At 40.3% G+C, this 18,715-nt stretch overlaps 1 protein-coding gene across 21 annotated transcripts in view; it reads right to left on the bottom strand.

Annotated features, from left to right (window-relative positions):
- Nucleotides 1–1,145: 1,145 nt before the first annotated feature.
- The window catches only part of CADPS (calcium dependent secretion activator), a 453,285-nt gene continuing 435,715 nt past the window's right edge, over nt 1,146–18,715 (bottom strand). For all 21 annotated transcript variants that reach the window (XM_087883748.1, XM_060684201.2, XM_060684202.2 and 18 more), the window contains 2 exons: nt 6,097–6,201; nt 1,146–2,402 (listed from right to left, as the gene is read on the bottom strand). In XM_087883748.1, coding sequence (XP_087739874.1) covers nt 2,223–2,402; nt 6,097–6,201 — 285 coding nt within the window. In that variant the 3' untranslated portion in view covers nt 1,146–2,222. The remainder of the gene's footprint in view (nt 2,403–6,096; nt 6,202–18,715) is intronic.

Raw genomic sequence — 18,715 nt, 5'->3', positions numbered from 1 at the left:
ATTGAGGGCATCTGGAATATTTGCAGGGGCAGTTCACAGAACCTTGTAGTGCAGGGGTGTCAAACTCAATTTCATTGAGGGCTGCATCAGGGTTGTGTTTGACCTCGGAGGGCCCGGAGTGGATCTGGCCAGCTCGACGTCACTCGTATCGGGGGCACCTGTGGTGCCCAAGCGCTCTGCCAAAGAAAACGAACTCCCAAGCTCTGTTTTCAGCTGCAATGGCCTCCTGCAATTCTCTGCCAGCGAAAATGGAGCTTGGGAGGGCCACACGTGGCCCTCCCAAGTTCCTTTTTAGATTGCGACAGTTTCCTGCAACCCTCCACCCACAGCCCTCCTAAGTTCCGTTTTCACTGGGAGAGGCAGTATGGGCTGGTCCTTCGCTGTTTTCAGGGCGGCCCCGTGGGCCAGATCTAAGCAGCCCATGGGCCGAATCTGGCCCCCGGGACTTGAGTTTGACACCCCTGTTGTAGGGAATATATATCCAGATGTGATCAGAGAAGTTGCAAATGATCATGTGTGTTCTCCAAAACTAAATGTCAACAATTGCAGCGATTCAACTTAACCACTATGGCACAAAAACGGTCATAAAATGGGACAAAACCCACAATAACTGTCTCACTTAGCAACAGAAATTTGGGGGTCAGTTGTGGTTGTACTTGTACTCCACAACCACAGTTGAAAACCTTTTGGCTGGTCTCCTAACCTGCTTCACTCTGCATGAAAGGCCTTCCTGGGTAATTGTTCTGCCTCATTCACAGCATATGTTGCCTCCCATTGGTAAATTTTCCAGGTTTTTCCCTCATGGCTTCCAGCTTTTTTATTTTTTATATAGTGCAGAGAATCCATGAAGAAAGATTGAGCAGGGCCTTCTGATTGGTGGCCTTGGTGAATCATCTGTCTGAGAACATCCTCCCCAGCCTGGTTCCGGTGGGCCTTGAAGTTTGCATTTGCTTCAGAGAGCATATTGGAAGAGGAGCCCCTCAATTCACAAACTATTTAAAAAAAAAACCACCCAGGTGAAAAGAAAATTCCTTTATTCTAGAAGACAGGAGCTCTTACATGGATTCTTGTTAAATTGACTAATCTTTTTGTGGTTTGTTTTTTTTCCTTCTTCTTCCTAAGGCAAACATAAAAAGACTCCAGTGTTTTATGAGTAGGACATCTGAACAGTTATTTATTGAAAAGCCACAGTCCCCACACTTTTACAACTGTCGGCTTGTATAAGGCAAAAAAGCAAGATGAATCCACTTTATTACACAAAAAATAAAAGCTCCTGGAAAGGGGGAGAAACGCAAGGACATGCACGTTACTGATCCAAATACAATGTACATGACAAGATATAAAAACCATTATGAAAACAAAAGGAGATTTAAATTATGGATACAGTCTACGAAAAGAAATCGTCGTTCGTTTATCATTATTGTTATTATAGCGTCCTCATTATTATAAACACATCTGTATAGTCTAAGGTTGTAATTAAAGTTGTCCTTTTTACAAACACAGTTATTGGAACTCTGAACAAAATGTAACATTGAGTGGGGGCAAGACGCTGACATAAAGCAACTGCTCAGAATCATAAGGTGGACAACGTGATCAAGATCAGCCCAAGATCAGCCCATTCTGTAGATGGATGACTAAAATTCCAATGGTCAGTCACTTCTACAAAGTTAGCTGTATACTTTGGAAGAAAAGTGCTTGGGTACAATAAACAGGAATAATCCCAACTTCTGGTGTATGTTCCTCCTCCCCCAAATGTACAAAATAGGTGTCTCGTAGTAGTAGTAGCCTTACTCTGTTTCGAAGCAGTTGGCATCCATAAAAGAGAAACAAACATATGAAAGAACTTGTTTCACTTGTCTTCACAACAATTTACCATCAATGTATATACGTACATTAATGAAGCGTCCTTTATACTTTAATTATTATAGGGACACACCTAGTATGTTTTCTATGCAGATTTATTTTCAATTAACTGTTTTAAACAATGGTGCTCCATATTGCTTATAAACATAGAGATATGAAATCAGGAAACTCAATGAATCGAAACAGAGGTGCTAAGTCTTAAGAACCACACAGCTAAAATGGGAGTTGTATTGGTAGATTTTCCATGGGCGTTTAGAGCAGACAGAAAATTTCCTAATGTGGCTAATTGAATAACCGACTAGATTACATGCACTGGTTTCCAGGCTACATCCAGGTTGGGGGACTCTAAATCTGGAGATCTAATCATCCTCTTCATCTTCTTCATCGCTGTCTTTCATGGTGATCCCTTGCAGTCCTCCACCTTCACTTACTGAGGCTGTGGCTTCTTCTACAGTCAGCCGGTTTCGGACTGTGTCATAGGTTTTACTATTCAAAGTAGAATCCAGAACTCCTTGCAATCGGAAATCTCTGTATGTTTTCTAGGATGAAGAAGTTTGTGTTGTGAAAAACATGACCAAACATCCAACCCAACCCAACCCAACCCAGAAATAGCAGCAATTAGGTTTCATGCTTTCAAATATGTTTCAAGCACTTTTTTTTTTAATGGGAACAGATGCTATCCTATAGTACTTATTCCCCAGTATTTCTCAACCCCATTTCTGCAGAAATAGAGAAACTGAAGTAAAATGATTTGATAGTGCTAAATGTCTAAGTATGAATATCCTTGAGAGACCAAGAGCAAGGTTTGGTTCCTTAATCTTAAATGGATGTATACTGTACAATATATTACTGACACATCTGTGTATCTGTTAGAGATCACAAATTGATTTTATCTGTACCCGTTTATGAGAAAAATTATTTGGATTTAAGAGTCAACTAGCAGAAGTCTGTTCTCGTGCTCTTGCGTGCTCTTAACTGGATCAGGTTGGAAGCCATTTTGATGAAATAGGAGTTCATTTGGGCACTTTTGTTTAATATTTTCAACATCTTCTTAAAATATTTTTAAGAAGATGTTGGATAACCATTTGTCTGAAGTGGTGTAGGGTTTCCTGCCTGGGCAGGGGGTTGGACTAGAAGACCTCCAAGGTCCCTTCCAACTCTGTTATTCTATTCTATTCTATTCTATTCTATTCTATTCTATTCTATTCTATTCTATTCTATTCTATTCTATTCTATTCTATTCTATTCTGTCTAATTTCCTTTCATTAGGAAAATCTTAAAGAAAGGATGCTTTTCATGCATCTTTGATTTTGACAGTTATCTGGAGTTTGTATTCTACAGACTTACCAATCTTCCTTCTGAAAGAGTGGGACCTCTGACAGTATCTTAAACCTTATAGCAATTATTCTGACTTCTTATTTCCTAGGATTTTCTGAAAATAGTTTCCATAATGTTGGAAAAACAACTGGAGGATTGAACAATGTTTCTTTGAAGATCGTATTGTATGACATAGGACAGAAAACTTCACAATGATAATTATGGAATAAAAATTATGGAAACGTATATGGGAATGGGGAAGGCTCTTCCCATTTCACACTCCAAAACTGGAAGTGAACCAAACAAACAGAGGTCTAGAGTGGGAAATATTTGTATAAAAATATCATAGATATGGCAGGGTTAACTGCAGGTAAGGGTGAAGGGCAGAGGAAGGTGTGCTCTGAAATCATGACACAACTGTGCCCCTTTTATACTGTCACAATATCAAATAAAAGAGCAAAACATGCTTCATGATGTTGTTGTGATGTATATTTCATCACTCTGATAAAGTTGTGGCTACCTCTAAGTTGTGAGGAGGAGCAATGGCCCCATCTTTCCATTTAATAGCCCTTCCTTGAGTATTATGAGACTAAATGGGGCTGTGAAGTGTCTTAGGTGTCAAGGCCATTCATTTATCAAAAATTTGTCTAGGTTTCTGAAGTTTTTTGGTTTTGCTGGTTTTCCAGAATTCCATGACATCATAAAAATACAAGTATTAGTTAAATTCATGTACAGTTTAACAATGTGTTTTGCATCTCTCTTATGCCTAGAGAAACTGTTATTTTTTTTAAAAAAGAGGCTATTACGTAGTCTAATAGTACAAAAGACACTTCCCGTGTTTTCAGTGTTCCCAAGCTAACACATAATAATAATGTGCTAATACCTATTGCTTTTATTTTGAAAATTAAAAACCATTTTAGTAATTTATTCATGACTTCTTTTCTAAAGTATATAATTCTCCTCATCTGCAAAATATATCACATGGAACCAAAAATGATCAAATATGTATTTACCTCCTCCTGAGATCTTATTATTTTATGTAAGCCACTGAGATTTCACACTGAAATAATTATCATCCATCCATCCATCCAACACATACCCGCACTCTCTCTCACACACACATACACCACAGCTACATTAGGGAGAGCTTCTTGTTTTGTGTGTAACCCCTTTTTAAATGTTGTCAACATCTATTGTAAGAGAAATTATTTTAATTATGGGTGCGATACTGATATGACATGTATTTTTAAGGATCTTTCAAGTCTCTGAAAGTGAAGTCAGTAGTGAAGATTGCTACCCAACAATTTTGGGTAGTATCTTTTGCTTCCTTTCTACATATTGAAGGGGGCAGATTAAGAGATACTTTTTGCTCTGCTACAGAAGATTATCCAGCACTTTATGAAGAGACTCAGGGAAGTCGTTCATCTTCATATAGTTCCCTGCCCTTCAGTACCATCTGTCTAGGTTGGCTCCTGTTTCATTTGATCAAATGGAAGCAACTAGAACAGTGATGGCGAACCTATGACACACGTGCCAAAGCTGACCCACCATGATGTTTTGGGTGACATGGCAGCCTTTATGACAGCGTTCATAAACCAGTTGTTCCCACTGGTTTTTTTGGAGGCTGTGCAAGAACGAGGTGTGCTCTTGTATGGTCTCTGAAGTGGCAAAAATCCGACAAGAACAGGGTGTGCTTTTGTGCAGATTTTGGAGGCTGCAGGGGCTGCAAAAGAGCATTTTTTGAAGCCATTTCAAGAATGAAGGCCTTGTGCAACCAGGAGCACTGTTGGGTAGGGGCCTGTCAACAGAAAGAGAACATCACTTGAAAGGAAGCAGTGAAGGGAAAATCCTTTGGCAATCTCAGCATTCCCTAAGGTTCGTGTGGCTTGTGGAATGTTACCAGTCAGTCTTTTAAAGTGGCAGCGTGGGATGCAAGGATTGAAGTCAAGGCCTTGACCTCTACTTCAGGTAGAGCCTCAGTGCTGCTGCCAAATGCCACTGTTCAGAATGGCCTAAGGGGGAGGAGAGGGGGCTTAGAGAATTGTTTCTTGTGTGTGTGTGTGTGTGTGTGTGTGTGTGTGTGTGTGTAGTGGGTTTCAGCAGGTTCTGACCAGTTCTGGAGAACCGGTAGCAGAAATTTTGAGTAGTTTGGAGAACCGGTAGTAAAAATTCTGACTGGCCCCGCCCCCATCTATTCTGTGCCTCCCAAGTCCAAGCTGATCGGGAGGAAATGGGGATTTTACAGTTTCCTTCCCCTGGAATGGGGTGGGAATGGAGATTTTACAGTATCCTTCCCCTGCCATGCTCACCAAGCCACGCCCACCAAGCCATGCCACGCCTACCCACAGAACCAGTAGTAAAAACATTTGAAACCCACCACTGGGGTGTGTGTGTGAGAGAGAGAGAGAGAGGGAGGGAAAGAGAGAGCAGAATTAGCAGAGTCAAATTAGGTATTTAATAAATGTGTGACCTGACAAGCTCAATAGATTTGCCATCACTGAACTAGAATAATGCTAGTGTGAAAGATATTACACTTTTGGATAATCAGGACTCCTGCCTCAGACAGAAGGTTGGACTAGAAGACTTCCAAGGTCCCAAAGCTAGTATCGGAAATATCCCAGTGTGTAGTAAAGACGAAGTTGTAGTAAGTAGTTAAGAGTTGTAGTAAAGATGAAGAATAAATGAGATGTTGATGCATGGACAAATTGCTACAATTGCCTGTCCTGTTTCCTCCATCTTCACTTTCTTGGATGGATATTTTGTCAATATCATGTTGACTTTGTTCAATGTGGCAGATGTAAGGTCCACATGTGCAAACGGGACCTTAAGCTTTGGCTTAATTAGCACAGTTCATTTCCTTTCCGACTGAGAGCAGAACCTCTTTGCAAGTTACACAAATACATTAAGCAAGCTTACCTTTACTATTCTAATAAGGGTTTTTAGTTGATAGATGTGAAGCTGAAGGTCCATGCGGTCTGTTAGCCAAGTGCAAACGATGTTCATGGAGCTGGTGTACCATTGCTGCAAAATAAGTGAGAGCTCTCCAAGGACATGTCAAACCATACGGATCATATATAGTACATAACAGGTTTTGAAAACTATCAGGTCTTACTAGCTTTGATCTTTTCAGTGTAAACATTCAGACACAAAATCAGAATTGCGCACTTAAAGAGCGAAGAAACATTTTGACCATTGATGTTTAAGAATTCTCAGCATATGGCCCACTGCGTTTCAGTATCCATCCAATCTGGAATTCGGATTGGATTTCCCCCCCCTCCTTCAAATACATCCCCAAATACTGTTTGTGCCTTTGCCTTACATGATACCGTTTAAAGTAACTTTGCTATTTAAGATTGACATGCTTCCGATGAATGGAGAAGAATGGATGTTTAACACCTTCTTTAGACTATTTGCATTTAGTCTCCCTTGCAATTGTGCCACCGTTGAGATAGCCAGGTGGGCAGGGCAGGAAGTCACTAGTGGAAGCACAAACTCACATTTTATATTGCTCATGCTAAGTTTTCCAGCCAGAATGTCATGTCCGAGATGATGCTCCTAAGATTCAGGCAGCCATAAATAACACTTGAAGAGGTGGAAGCAACAATATCCAAATGTTGATCAGAAAAGGAAGAGGAACCACAGAAACTATTTCAGCTCTCCAAGTCCATTCTGCCCTAATCTTTTAAAACTGCAATGAAAATCAAGCTGTGATGAAAATCACGGCTCTCATAAACCTCAGTCAAAGAACTACTGTGGGTTTGGAATTCATGTGTTCTTTATTCCTGCTAATGCCATGTTTCCCCGAAAATAAGATCCTGTCTTATATTATTTTGAACCCTGAAATAAGTGTTTGGCCTTATTGCCATGTGCTCAAAAGCCCGATTGGGCTTATTATCAGGGGATGTTTTATTTTGGGGGAAATAGGGTGTTCTTTTTTCTTTCCCAGCCTGGAATCAAATCAGACTCTTGATGGCGTCTCTGGATGAAGAAACTTAAGTCTCTAGTGACATAACTTGGAGAAGAGCAGCTGTAGGCAGCGGTAGGGATGATCTTGTACTACTCAACATGTCCTCTTTGGTGTTCATCTCTAATTAAGCATGCTAGATGGGTGTGAGAAAAGCAGGCATAAAAAGAGCATGGAAGGGAAGAACTCTCTATCTACTGCTTTATCCTGTCCTCTTATATTATTATTCCCAACTCCAAATCTTTGGCGCTTGTGAGCATGGCAATACTAAGACTATAAATTTAAAGGAAGCCAGGGTACTACTTACAACAGTTGACTTACAACAGTCCGCATAGAGATCGTTCAAAGTTACAACGGCACTGAAAAAAACTGACTTATGACCATTTTTCATACTTTTGACTATTGCAGCATCCCCCATGGTCATGTGATTTACATTTGACGACTGACTTACATTTATGATGGTTACAGTGTCTCGGGGGTCACATGATCCCCCTTTGCGACCTTCTGACAAGCAAAGTCAATGGGGAAATCAGATTCACTTAACAACAGCGTGACTAATTTAACAACTGCAGTGATTCACTTAACAAATGCGGCAAGAAAAGTCGTAAAAGGGGCAGAACTCACTTAACAAATTTCTCAATATACTTTTGGGGCTCAATTGTGGTCGTAAGTTGAAAACTACCTATAGTTCTCTACTCAAGTCACTTTTTTATTAAGGTACTCAACATATTTTCTGGCAGGGGCATGTGCTTCACCCACTATAGTTCATCTACTGAGTCATCTGTTGAAGATAAGAAAGCAACCTTAGACCAATACTGAATAATGAGCTTGAAGCAATTCTCTGTATTAACGGAGCTGTGAATGGAAATGTCTTCCCTGGCATGGATGAATGTTGAGGCAGGTCTGGTGGGGAAGGGGAGTTAGAGTTTTCTTTGTGGATGGAGGGGTGCCAAATTCTCCACGAGATCCCTGGGGCAGATGAGGAGGGGTGTGACAGCTTATGTTGTGAGGCAGTTCTCCCCACATTTCTTCTTTGTCTTGCACACCAATTCAAGAGGGTAAGTTTTTCACTCTGTAACTTACTCTAAATTACTCAGCTCTGCCTTTTTTTTTTTTTTAAACCATCACCAAGAAAACACTCCTATTATCTTCAGGCTTTTGGACAGAGGCTACCTCATAAATATTTATCACTTTGGCTTTGCATCCCAGGGTAATGAGGGATCGCTTGTTTAATACACGCTACTCATTCTCTTCCACCCATGTAACCCCATCACTTTTTCAATCCCAGTGACAGCTAATGGTTTACAATTTAGGATTGGACATAAAGATTTTCAGGAATTTGGCGACGCCAATGTTTGCTGTTCCATAGCATTTATTTTAAACAAGTTCAGATTAATGTGCTACTCTTTTTTTTCCTTAAAAAATATGTTTCTCTCTTAAACAACAATATTAGTAGTATTTAGCTTACTCCCACTACCTGACACATTTTTGTGAAAACAATTGTTCTCTGTCAAAATTAATGTATTCATGAAATAAAGCAATTAAGGCTGCAATCCTACACAGATTTAACTTGGCTCCAATGGACACAGTGGGACTTCAGAATAATGCTAAAAGAAATAAGTTGCTCTGAAAATATGTTGAATTAAAATGTGTAGCTGGCAATGCAAGCCAAAATGGTTTTTATATGGAAATAAGTTCTATTGCATAGATCTGGGTGAAATGCATAGAGTATTGTAGCTTTAATTATAAAAAAGTTGAATAGGGAATGCACTATTATACTCCAGTTAACAATAGAAAAGCTACTTTCTGAGTGCTATTAATGTCAATTATCAAGGTCACCGTCCTTAAATAGAGACTAGCTCTCACTGAATTCAGGAAAATATCTTTATGCACGTGCTTAGCATTTGTTTGCAAAGACTATTGATTTCAGGTGGATTATCTTCATTAACAAAATACATCCAACCATGAGACAACTTCACTTTGGATACCTTGCCTGCCCTTAATTTTAAAGAGGTCAAATTTGGAGCCTTAAGACCGAGATGGTATCATATTTCCTGCCAAGATAGAGAATTATCCCTTAATAAAATTTCAACAGATTTTAAATGGTCATCCTCAAGGAATTGTCAATCAAAAGTAAGGGTAAAGGGCATTTTAAACATTCCGCCTAGAGAAAATGAATTCGGACCCTTTTTTCTTTTTCTTTTCAGAATGCACATTTCAAATGGCCCAGCAATATATCAGTGTAATACATAAAAAGGATAAAAGCCAGTTTACCTCATAGAAGCTTCTATAAATGTATGAAAAACAATATATTGCTTAAAAGAGATAGTATTGTCCATCAGCTTTTGTCTGAGAAGAAACACAGCAACAGTTAAGAGACTGTATAAATGCTGCCCTACGTTGATAGAAAGAAGTGGCACTGAAGGCCAGTATTATTTTTACTATACTTTTCCTTCCATGCTCCAGTCACATTAACTAGAACTAAACCTGGCCTCCAAAGCATTACCCAAGTAACACCTTTCACCTTTTATTGTACACAGCTAATATCACACCTATTATATATCACATCCCTCGCATCCTGGACATAAACTGTTTCAACTCCTACCCTCAAAACGACACTATAGAGCACTGCACACCAGAACAACTAGACACAAGAACAGTTTTTTCCCAAACCCCATCACTCTGTTAAACAAATAATTCCCTCAACACTGTCAAACTATTTACTAAGTCTGCACTACTATTAATCTTCTCATCGTTCCCATCACCCATCTCCTTCCACTTATGACTGTATGACTGTAACTTTGTTGCTTGTATCCCTATGATTTATATTGATATTGTTTCCTGATTGCTTATTTGTACCCTATGACTATCATTATGATTCTTGATGAACGTATCTTTTCTTTTATGTACTCCGAGAGCATATGCACTAAGACAAATTCCTTGTGTGTCCAATCACACTTCGCCAATAAAAAATTCTATTCTATTCTATTCTATTCTATTCTATTCTATTCTATTCTATTCTATTCTATTCCATTTCATGCCATGCCATGCCATGCCATGCCATGCCATGCCATGCCATGCTGATATTCAGTCTGCTTCAAGGACAACGTGGACAGATTATCTCCATAGTCTCCATCCTGAGAACTCCTGCATGCTGCATGCCTTTCTCCAAGAGCTCAGAGTAATTTATGTGGGGAATCTCCCTACATTTTACACACATTCTAAAATCCAATGATAAAGATGGGGTTAAGAAAGAATACTTGGCCTAAAGTCCTTCAGTGATTTTTTTTTTAATATACATAGCAGTTGGATTTAAATATAGATTTTTCTAGTCCTGGTTCCATTTCTTAGCTGTTCTATCACCTTGCTTCTCAAATAGGGATGTCAAACTCAATTTCATTGAGGGCCGCATCAGGGTTGTGTTTGACCTCATGGGAGGCGGAATGGGTGTGGCCGGGGTAGGCCTGGCCAAGGTGGCCGTGGCCAGCTCGACATTACTCGTGTCGGGGGCACCTGTGGTAGCCAAGTGCTAAGGCAGGACTTCCTTCAGACATTTTCCCAGTTCTCAGAATAATTCACTTGTTTACCATTTCTAACTAAATAACAATGCTGTTATGGGTGTTAATGGATCCCTACTATAATTATATAGAAAATATTCTAGCTTTACCATAAATAATTAGTTTCTTTAGAACAGTTTTTTTCCTCATCAGACACCTTCCCATTGGATTTCAGCTCACATAATTCTCAACCAACACGAAGAGAAGAATTTCACACACTTTTCTTCCAGTAATACGGAATACACAAAGGTATATGCCTTTTTCAACTTATCTCATGGATGAAATTCTGAGTAGCTTTCAAAACTCGTAACTTTTGTTGTTTTCATTTTTAAAAGCCCTTCTGCCTACCCTTGTTATAATGTAAAAAAGAACTTCTACTTTATCTGAACTCGTTCCTTATTCTTAGCGGTGGGAGTTATTTTTATCAACAGCAGCACTGAAGCTTTAAATATAGTGACAGACCTTTTAGATTTTGCACATTATTGGTACTACCTGATCTCTTCAAAGTGGTTTGAAGCTGGCGTTATAATTGCCTTCACTCCTGCCAAACTTGGAACGCTAAGAAAAGGTAGGAACACACCATGAACCAGTCTGTGCCCCCACCAATCAACTGACTGAAGAGTGCAAAAACTGAATTGATGTCTGTGCCATGCCACCTGAGCCATAAAGTAACTCTTGGAATAACCGAAATCCTATTCTCTACACACACAAAAAGGAAAATCTCACTCAACACCTTTATTTAGTTATTGGATTTATGGGGTTACCCAATTCAAAAGTGTGACTCTGGGTGACATTCAGCTAAAAATAAACCAAAGAACTACTACATTACCCTCAATTTGATTGCGTAGAGCATTTTGACAATACGATATTTCAGCCCAGATGCTGTCTAGTCTAGAGCATTGTTGTGTTCATTCTTTATAAGTAGTAAGTCATCAACAATTGTGACTCTTTCTTTTGCCTTATTAATCATTAATTATTTAATATTATACAATTATATAATTATTAATTATCACATCCTTGGACATCAATTGTTTCAACTTCTACCCTCAAAATGGTGTTATAGGGCATTGCACACCACAATTAGACACAAGGACAGTTTTCCCCCCATGCCATCATCACTGCTAAACAAGTAATTCCCACAACACTGTCAAACTATTTACTAAGATTGTATTACTATTATTCTTCTCATCCTTCCTATTACCTTTCTCCTTTTCTACTTATGACTGTAACTTTGTTGCTTGTATCTTTACAATTTATATTATTTTATTTAGTTTCCTAGCACAATTATGTTGATTGCTTATTTAGTATCCTATGACTATCACTAAGTGTTGTATCTTATGATTTATGATGAATGTATTTATGATTACTATGATCATGATTTATCATGTATATTTTTTATGTACACTGTACATAAAATTGAGAGCTTATGCACCAAAGATAAATTCCTTGTGTGTCCAATCACACATGGCCAATAAAGAATTCTATTAAAGGGCAGAGTTGCATTTTTTCTGTCTTTTAGGGATATATAAGTTTGTCTCCTGGAGCACGGTGGCTTATGTGATTAGGATGCTGGGTTGACGATCAGCAAGCTCACGTTCGAGACATGAGTGCTGCTGCATGGTGGGGTGAGCTCCCGTTACTCACTCTAGCTCCTGCCAACCTAGCAGTTTGAAAGTGTGTAATCGCAAGTAGATAGATAGGTACCATTTGATGGGAACATTAATGGGCACATGAAAGGAACTCCCAACAGGGCATCAACCAAGCAGTGATGATGTCACCATCTTATCCTTTCAACTTGGAAGCACCTTAGGTGCTTCCGACATGAACACGAGTGAGTTTGTCTCCTATTCTTCTTTTGAATGCTTATAGATGGTTTCACTTGCCAAGTTTAATAGAGCAGAGTATCTTCTATGTCTCTTTCTTCTCGTTATTTTCATCCACTGGTTTCCTCCTTTTTGTCTTCCTTATAAAGAGTTGCTTGCATCATTTCGGTTGTATAGCTTTTCTTTGAACTGATCATTACTTTCTTTTGTCGTTGGCCAAAATATGGCCAGACATTAGCCCAATGCTTTCACTTCTTCTTCAAGGACTGCTGTGAACCTTAATCTGCTGCAAAGGTACCCTAGATTTTCAGATTGGAAGGCAAACATGTCACAAGCACTAAATGTAAAGGTAAAGGTTCCCCTCGCACATATGTGCTGGTTGTTCTCAACTCTAGGGGGCAGTGCTCATCTCCATTTCAAAGTGAAGAGTCAGTGTTGTCCAATGAGGTCTCTGTGGCCAGCATGACTAAATGCCAAAGGTGCATGGAACGCTGTTATCTCCCCACCGAAGGTGGTACCTATTTTTCTACTTGCATTTTTTACGTGCTTTCGAACTGCTAGGTTGGCAGTAGCTGGGACAAGTAACGGGAGCTCACCTCGTTATGCGGCACTAGGGATTTGAACCGCTGAACTGCCAACCTTTCAATCAACAAACTCAGCATCTTATCCACTGAGCCACTTAGACACTGAGTCACAAGCACTAGAGGTCACAAATTTAGACTCCTATTTCTTCTTGTTCCCTCTTCAAATTCTTATGGTCGCCAAATACAAACCTTTAACTGAAAATTTGTTAACAGATTACACTTTACACTTATCTAATACATTCTTGGTTATTGCTTTCAATTCAGTTGCTTAGTGAGATTCATTTGCTGGAACTTGCTGTCTTATATTCTTCTTTCAGATCCTTTTTACTGGAAAGCAAGCAGTCACTCAATAACCAGCACCAAGCAAACAGCAAGATACAGATCTTGCAATCAGCAGCCATTCAATACATGGCTTGTCCATAGCCATCACAGCTTAGCATACACTTTTTCAGAACACTTAGCTTCTCTGATCATTGCCCTCTCATCCTCCTATTGAACTCTTCTGGCAAACTCCTGTTGTCTCTCTCTCTCTCTCTTTGCTTACTCAAAAAACCAACCAATCAGAACTTCCTATGAAGTGTAGACAGGATGAAAGAGGCTTTTCTGTTTCATCTACATTCAGTCAGCAAATTCAGCACATTTAGCACAGTGTGATTGTGTTCTGAGATTAAGGTCTGTCTGTCTTCTTAGATGCCTTTTTATTATTCAGTGAGGTGAAGGGAACACCTCCTCATCCTTGAGAGTAAGTGACATCATCAGGGAATGCATTTTTTCTCCCCAACTTAATGCCCGACGTGTTAAAAGGCCGAGAGAAGAGGGCTGCTGAGAAGGGAAGGAAAGGAAGGACAAAGCAAACCCAAGATGATAGTTGGGAATACGCAAAAGGCCAAAGGAACTGTTGTGGAGAGGTAGTATTCAGCCAGTTCGGGCGAATCGGCATTGGCAACTGTGGGTGGCTGCCCACCGCCCCGTGTAATGCCATCCTATTTAGCCAAGCTTTTGAGGCCGGGCGCATGTGCGGAATGCGCTTGCATGAGCAAAGAGCATGCATGGAAGGCCGGGCGCATGCACGGGAGGCGCGCGAGTGCACGAAGTAAGCGTGCGTGCATGCAGCGAACTGGTGGTAAGAATATGTGAAACCCACCGCTGCTGTTGTGGGACTTTCTTACTCTGCCTGGTAGAACATCCCAAGTCTTGAAACAGCTCCCTTCCCTAATGGAGTATTGAATTGGTCCTTCAATCAGGATGGCCAGTGGGAAGCAAAGGAGCAGGTTTCCGTAAAGGGAAAGGACGGACTGAATTTCCAGGCATTTAGAGCAAGAAAAGGCTATACAGGTTGTCCTCGACTTACAACAGTTCCTTTAGTGACTGTTCAAAATTACCACGCCACTGAAAAAAGTGACTTAGGACCGTTATTCACACTTACAACCATTGCAGCAGTCCCGTGGTCATGTGATCAAAATTCGGAAGCTTGGTACCTGACTCGTCTTTATGATGGTTGCGGTGTCCCGAGGTCATGTGATCACCTTTTGAGACCTTCTGACAAGCAAAGTTAATGGCTGGATTCACTTAACAACTGTGTTACTAACTTAATAACTGCAGTGATTCACTTAACAACGGTGGCAAGAGAGATTGTAAAATGTGGCAAAATTCACTTAACAACTGGAAATTTGGGGCTCAGTTGTGGTTATAAGTTGAGGACTACCTGTAAACTACTTCTGCCGTGATATCTTTTCACTTTCATTGGGCATAATGATTGGATTTAATTGTTTATAAACTGAAGGTTCAAAGGAACAATAAAGGAACTTTCTAGACCTTTGCTGGGTCCCAGCATTTGCAGCTGCTTGTCTACTCCCCACTTCTCTATATTATGGAGTCACAGTGACATCCAAGTACAATTGCCTTTCTTCTATTGGTAAAAGTGGCTTTTGCAATGTCTAAAGTCCTAGCTATGATGGTAGTTGCTGTCATGCTTTGAAAAATGTCGTTGGGACAACCCTGCATATCAATTGATATAGTCAAAGCCCATTGAAAAAATTGGGCGGTTCAACAATAAAAAACAAACAAACAAACTAACCAACCATCCATCCATCCATCCAAGTAACTCAAGCATGCAGAATTGTCTCTGTCAATTGACAGTCAGTCCTTCCTTCCTTCCTTCCTTCCTTCCTTCCTTCCTTCCTTCCTTCCTTCCTTCCTTCCTTCCTTCTATCCATCCATCCATCCATCCATCCATCCATCCATCCATCCATCCATCCATTAAGGTTTACCACATTGTGTGTTTTATAGATGACAGAGACCAGAAAAGCCATACTGAAGATTAGCTTAAGATGCATTACGCTCCTAATTAAACACAATATGTCTCATATCCTGGACTAGGTAATAAAGGTTTCAAATCCCAGGTTGGTTGGGTTGATAAAGCAGAAATGAACCCAGAAATCAATTAATAAAATCACCGCTACAGAGATTGTTTGAAAACTTACTGCTCCCTCCTCCCAATCACTGTGAGATTGTTGTAGACCTCTCAGGTGTGAAAGAAGCTAATACTAGTTTATTTGTATGTAGGGAAAGACAATTGCAGGGAATAGCTAGAGCCATGTGGAGACATTTTATTGCCAGAGTTAAAGCTGCAGTAATCTAGCCCTTAACCGAATGGCAGATTATGTAAGGTAGTTTGGTGTATGAGGCAGAAAATCTCATAAGCAGCTCTCTGGGTAATCAAAGTACAAAAACAATACATTAAATAGGAAGCAAGTTGCTTCCCTCTCACGACACTCGGAATTAACTGCGGGAGACAGTCATTCCATCTCTCTGAATGAAAGGGCAAGCTTTGTAGGGGAGGAAAAAAAATCACAATCAAATGATTTTAAAACAATCAAAAAAGGTTGTTTAAAAAAAAAAGTACGTCAATAATGCATGATCATCCCAGCCTCTATCGCAGCCCAGATAGCTTTTGAGTTTTGGAACATCATTCTCGCTGGTCTGCGGTGTTATTGGAGTCCTAAATGTGCCTCCGAATTTACAAGGAAAAAAAAAATGATATGAATAAATCTGCAAAAGTAACACCCGGCGATGGCAGGGCAGCACATTTTCTGAAAAGCTGTGCTGGGTTCCTGCACTCTGAGGGAGGTGGTGTCATTACACATCCACCAGAACATCTGCAAACTCTGGTTTCCTTTTCATAGATTTGAATGGAAGCCTGACCTCCTGTTCCTTGCCATGAACCTTGAGTTCACACTCACATTTTACATGTTACAGGAAGCCATAGCTCCCTCCAGGGGTTCTGCAAACAGAATCTCAGAAGCCAGATGCAGCCCGGCTTCTTAATGCACCTGAAGGAGCTCTCCTGTATTTTTCCTCGGGTGCTGCTGCCAGGAGGTGGTGGTGATGGTGGCGGGGTGGACCGAAGCGGCCTGCTCACACGGGAGAAGCTTAAGGTCACTCCAGCTTTTGTAAAAGAAGCGGACAAAACCAGGAATGCTTATGGGGCTGAATTGTCAGCAGGGTAGCAGAAGGATTACAAGAAACCTGTGACTCTGCCTCTTTCTGCCTTTGCTGGTAGCTTTTGTGTGTGTGTGTGTGAACAAGTGCCATACAACAGATTGAGGCTGGTATAAAGGCCTGGGACTGTGCAAGGAGTCCCCCGCTGGGCCTCAGCTGTGCTTGCAATTAGCAATAAGCATGAAATGATTATTGTTGTGGTGGCTGATGGCAATCTGAAGTGACAAGTTTTATGGGGGGAAGTTAAAGTAAATGTGTGTGCGTGCGTGCGCGTGTGTGTAAGATGGGGGGGTGGAGAGAGGGAGAGGGAAAGGGAGAGAGGGAGGGAGTCCTTCTTGCAAACCATTAAGCAAAAGGCCCAATGCAGTTCAGTCAGACATTTTTCTGCCCTTCACAAAGGTTTTAGAAAAGTCGGCTGAAAGAATATTTTTCTTTCTCTTCTCCCTGCCTTGGAATGGAGTTTTTCTAGGTCATGGATGCCTCAAATTAGCCAAAAGCTTGAAGGGAAGGGTGAGAGATTAAACATACAAAATTACTCAGCAGGCAGCTGCTTGGGTGGATTTGGGGCAACCGAGGAGCCTTTAAAACGGACGAGAAGACATTATAGACTTCTGACAAAAGAACATAGTAATCCTACCTGCTTGCTTTAACCACTGCCGTTTGCCCATTATGATGTGCTCTAATGCCCATGAGAGCTAAACTCTGGGTGATGCTGCTCCATAACCATAGTAACTCACACCCACGACCCTCGAGTTCAGTTCTGGGCTTTCCAACCAGAATGAATCCAGGGTTCATGCTCAAACCTATTAAACATCACCGTGGTAGATTCTCTGCCCTGGGAAATCACAGGGATGAGATGACCCCTTCTTTCTGGTCCGGGTTGCAGAATCTCTTTTGAAAGGCTGAAAGGGGGACTCTGGTGACCGACTTTTGAATTCAAGGTGTTTGGAAGGTAATGCATTCAGTGGAATGAAAGAACCTGGGATCCTGCTGAGTCTAAAAGGAAAGGAACCGAGGGGACACTTCTTCATGAATGGTAGGCTTTCTGGGATGTTAAAGAACAGCTCTGTCTCCCAGTTTTGACAGATCGGGGAAATATAAATCTCAAGCACATACATGACATGTGTGTTTTCCCCTAAATTCATCTACTAGGTTCTCAGCTGTTGCGGGTATAAATATGGAAATGGCAGAAATCCATCAGGATTTCAGATTAAGATCTTGAGATCTGCTGATCTTATTTATATCTACTGCTGAGATTCTTGGGCATAGATGCTCAAAAAAAAAAAGGCGACAATGAATGGACCTGAGAGCTGAAGGATCTTTTTCTCTCCATACCATTCTTAAACCTCAACTTATTAATGCCTCAATAGTAAATAATTTTAAAGGTTGTCCATAATGGGGATGAAAGTGTAACATACGATTCTTAAACTATCCCCCCTTTCTCTCCCTACTTACCTATCTATCTACTTACGTACCAACATGATCATGTTCATCATCAATCTATGTCCAGGACAGAAATAACTTCTACTTCCTTAACTACCACATCTTCCCAAACTCTGCTGAGTTAGTTTGCATCCCTAGATGGGTTCCTGGAACTCTTAGAAGCTTGGGAATATTTTATGGCCAACCAGGTTCTCAAGGATACCTAGCCTTGCATAAGCTAATAAACTAACCTATGTATCACATAGATCAGATTAATTGATTGAGCACATGAAAGCAATATTTTCAATGCTGGCATGAATAAAAATAATAGAAAACAGTGTCTTAGACTGTGTCTTATATTCTTCAAATATTGGAGTTCTTATATTCTCCAAATATTGGAATAGAAAAAGCAAAGTCCTTTTTCACCATAATAACCCTTGTAAAGCAACATCTACTCCCACTATTGGTATCTATTAGAAACTACAGTTATGTCTCATGCATGATGCATGTTACTTAATCATGCCATTTGCATGATAATGACATGCATGAATCACTTGCTTGCTCCCTCCCTTCCTTCCTTCCTTCCTTCCTTCCTTCCTTCCTTCCTTCCCATTTTTTTTTACCAGATTCAGAAGTTATATATTAAAATATTACAAGTTATACACTTTAACTGGGTAACCTCTC

The sequence above is a fragment of the Pantherophis guttatus genome, chromosome 2 (assembly GCF_059756535.1).
Source record: "Pantherophis guttatus breed Tessera chromosome 2, ASM5975653v1, whole genome shotgun sequence".
NCBI classification, from domain to species: Eukaryota; Metazoa; Chordata; class Lepidosauria; order Squamata; family Colubridae; genus Pantherophis; species Pantherophis guttatus.
The sequence above is the reverse complement of the archived record's forward strand: the minus strand, read 5'-3'. Positions and strand labels throughout refer to the sequence as shown.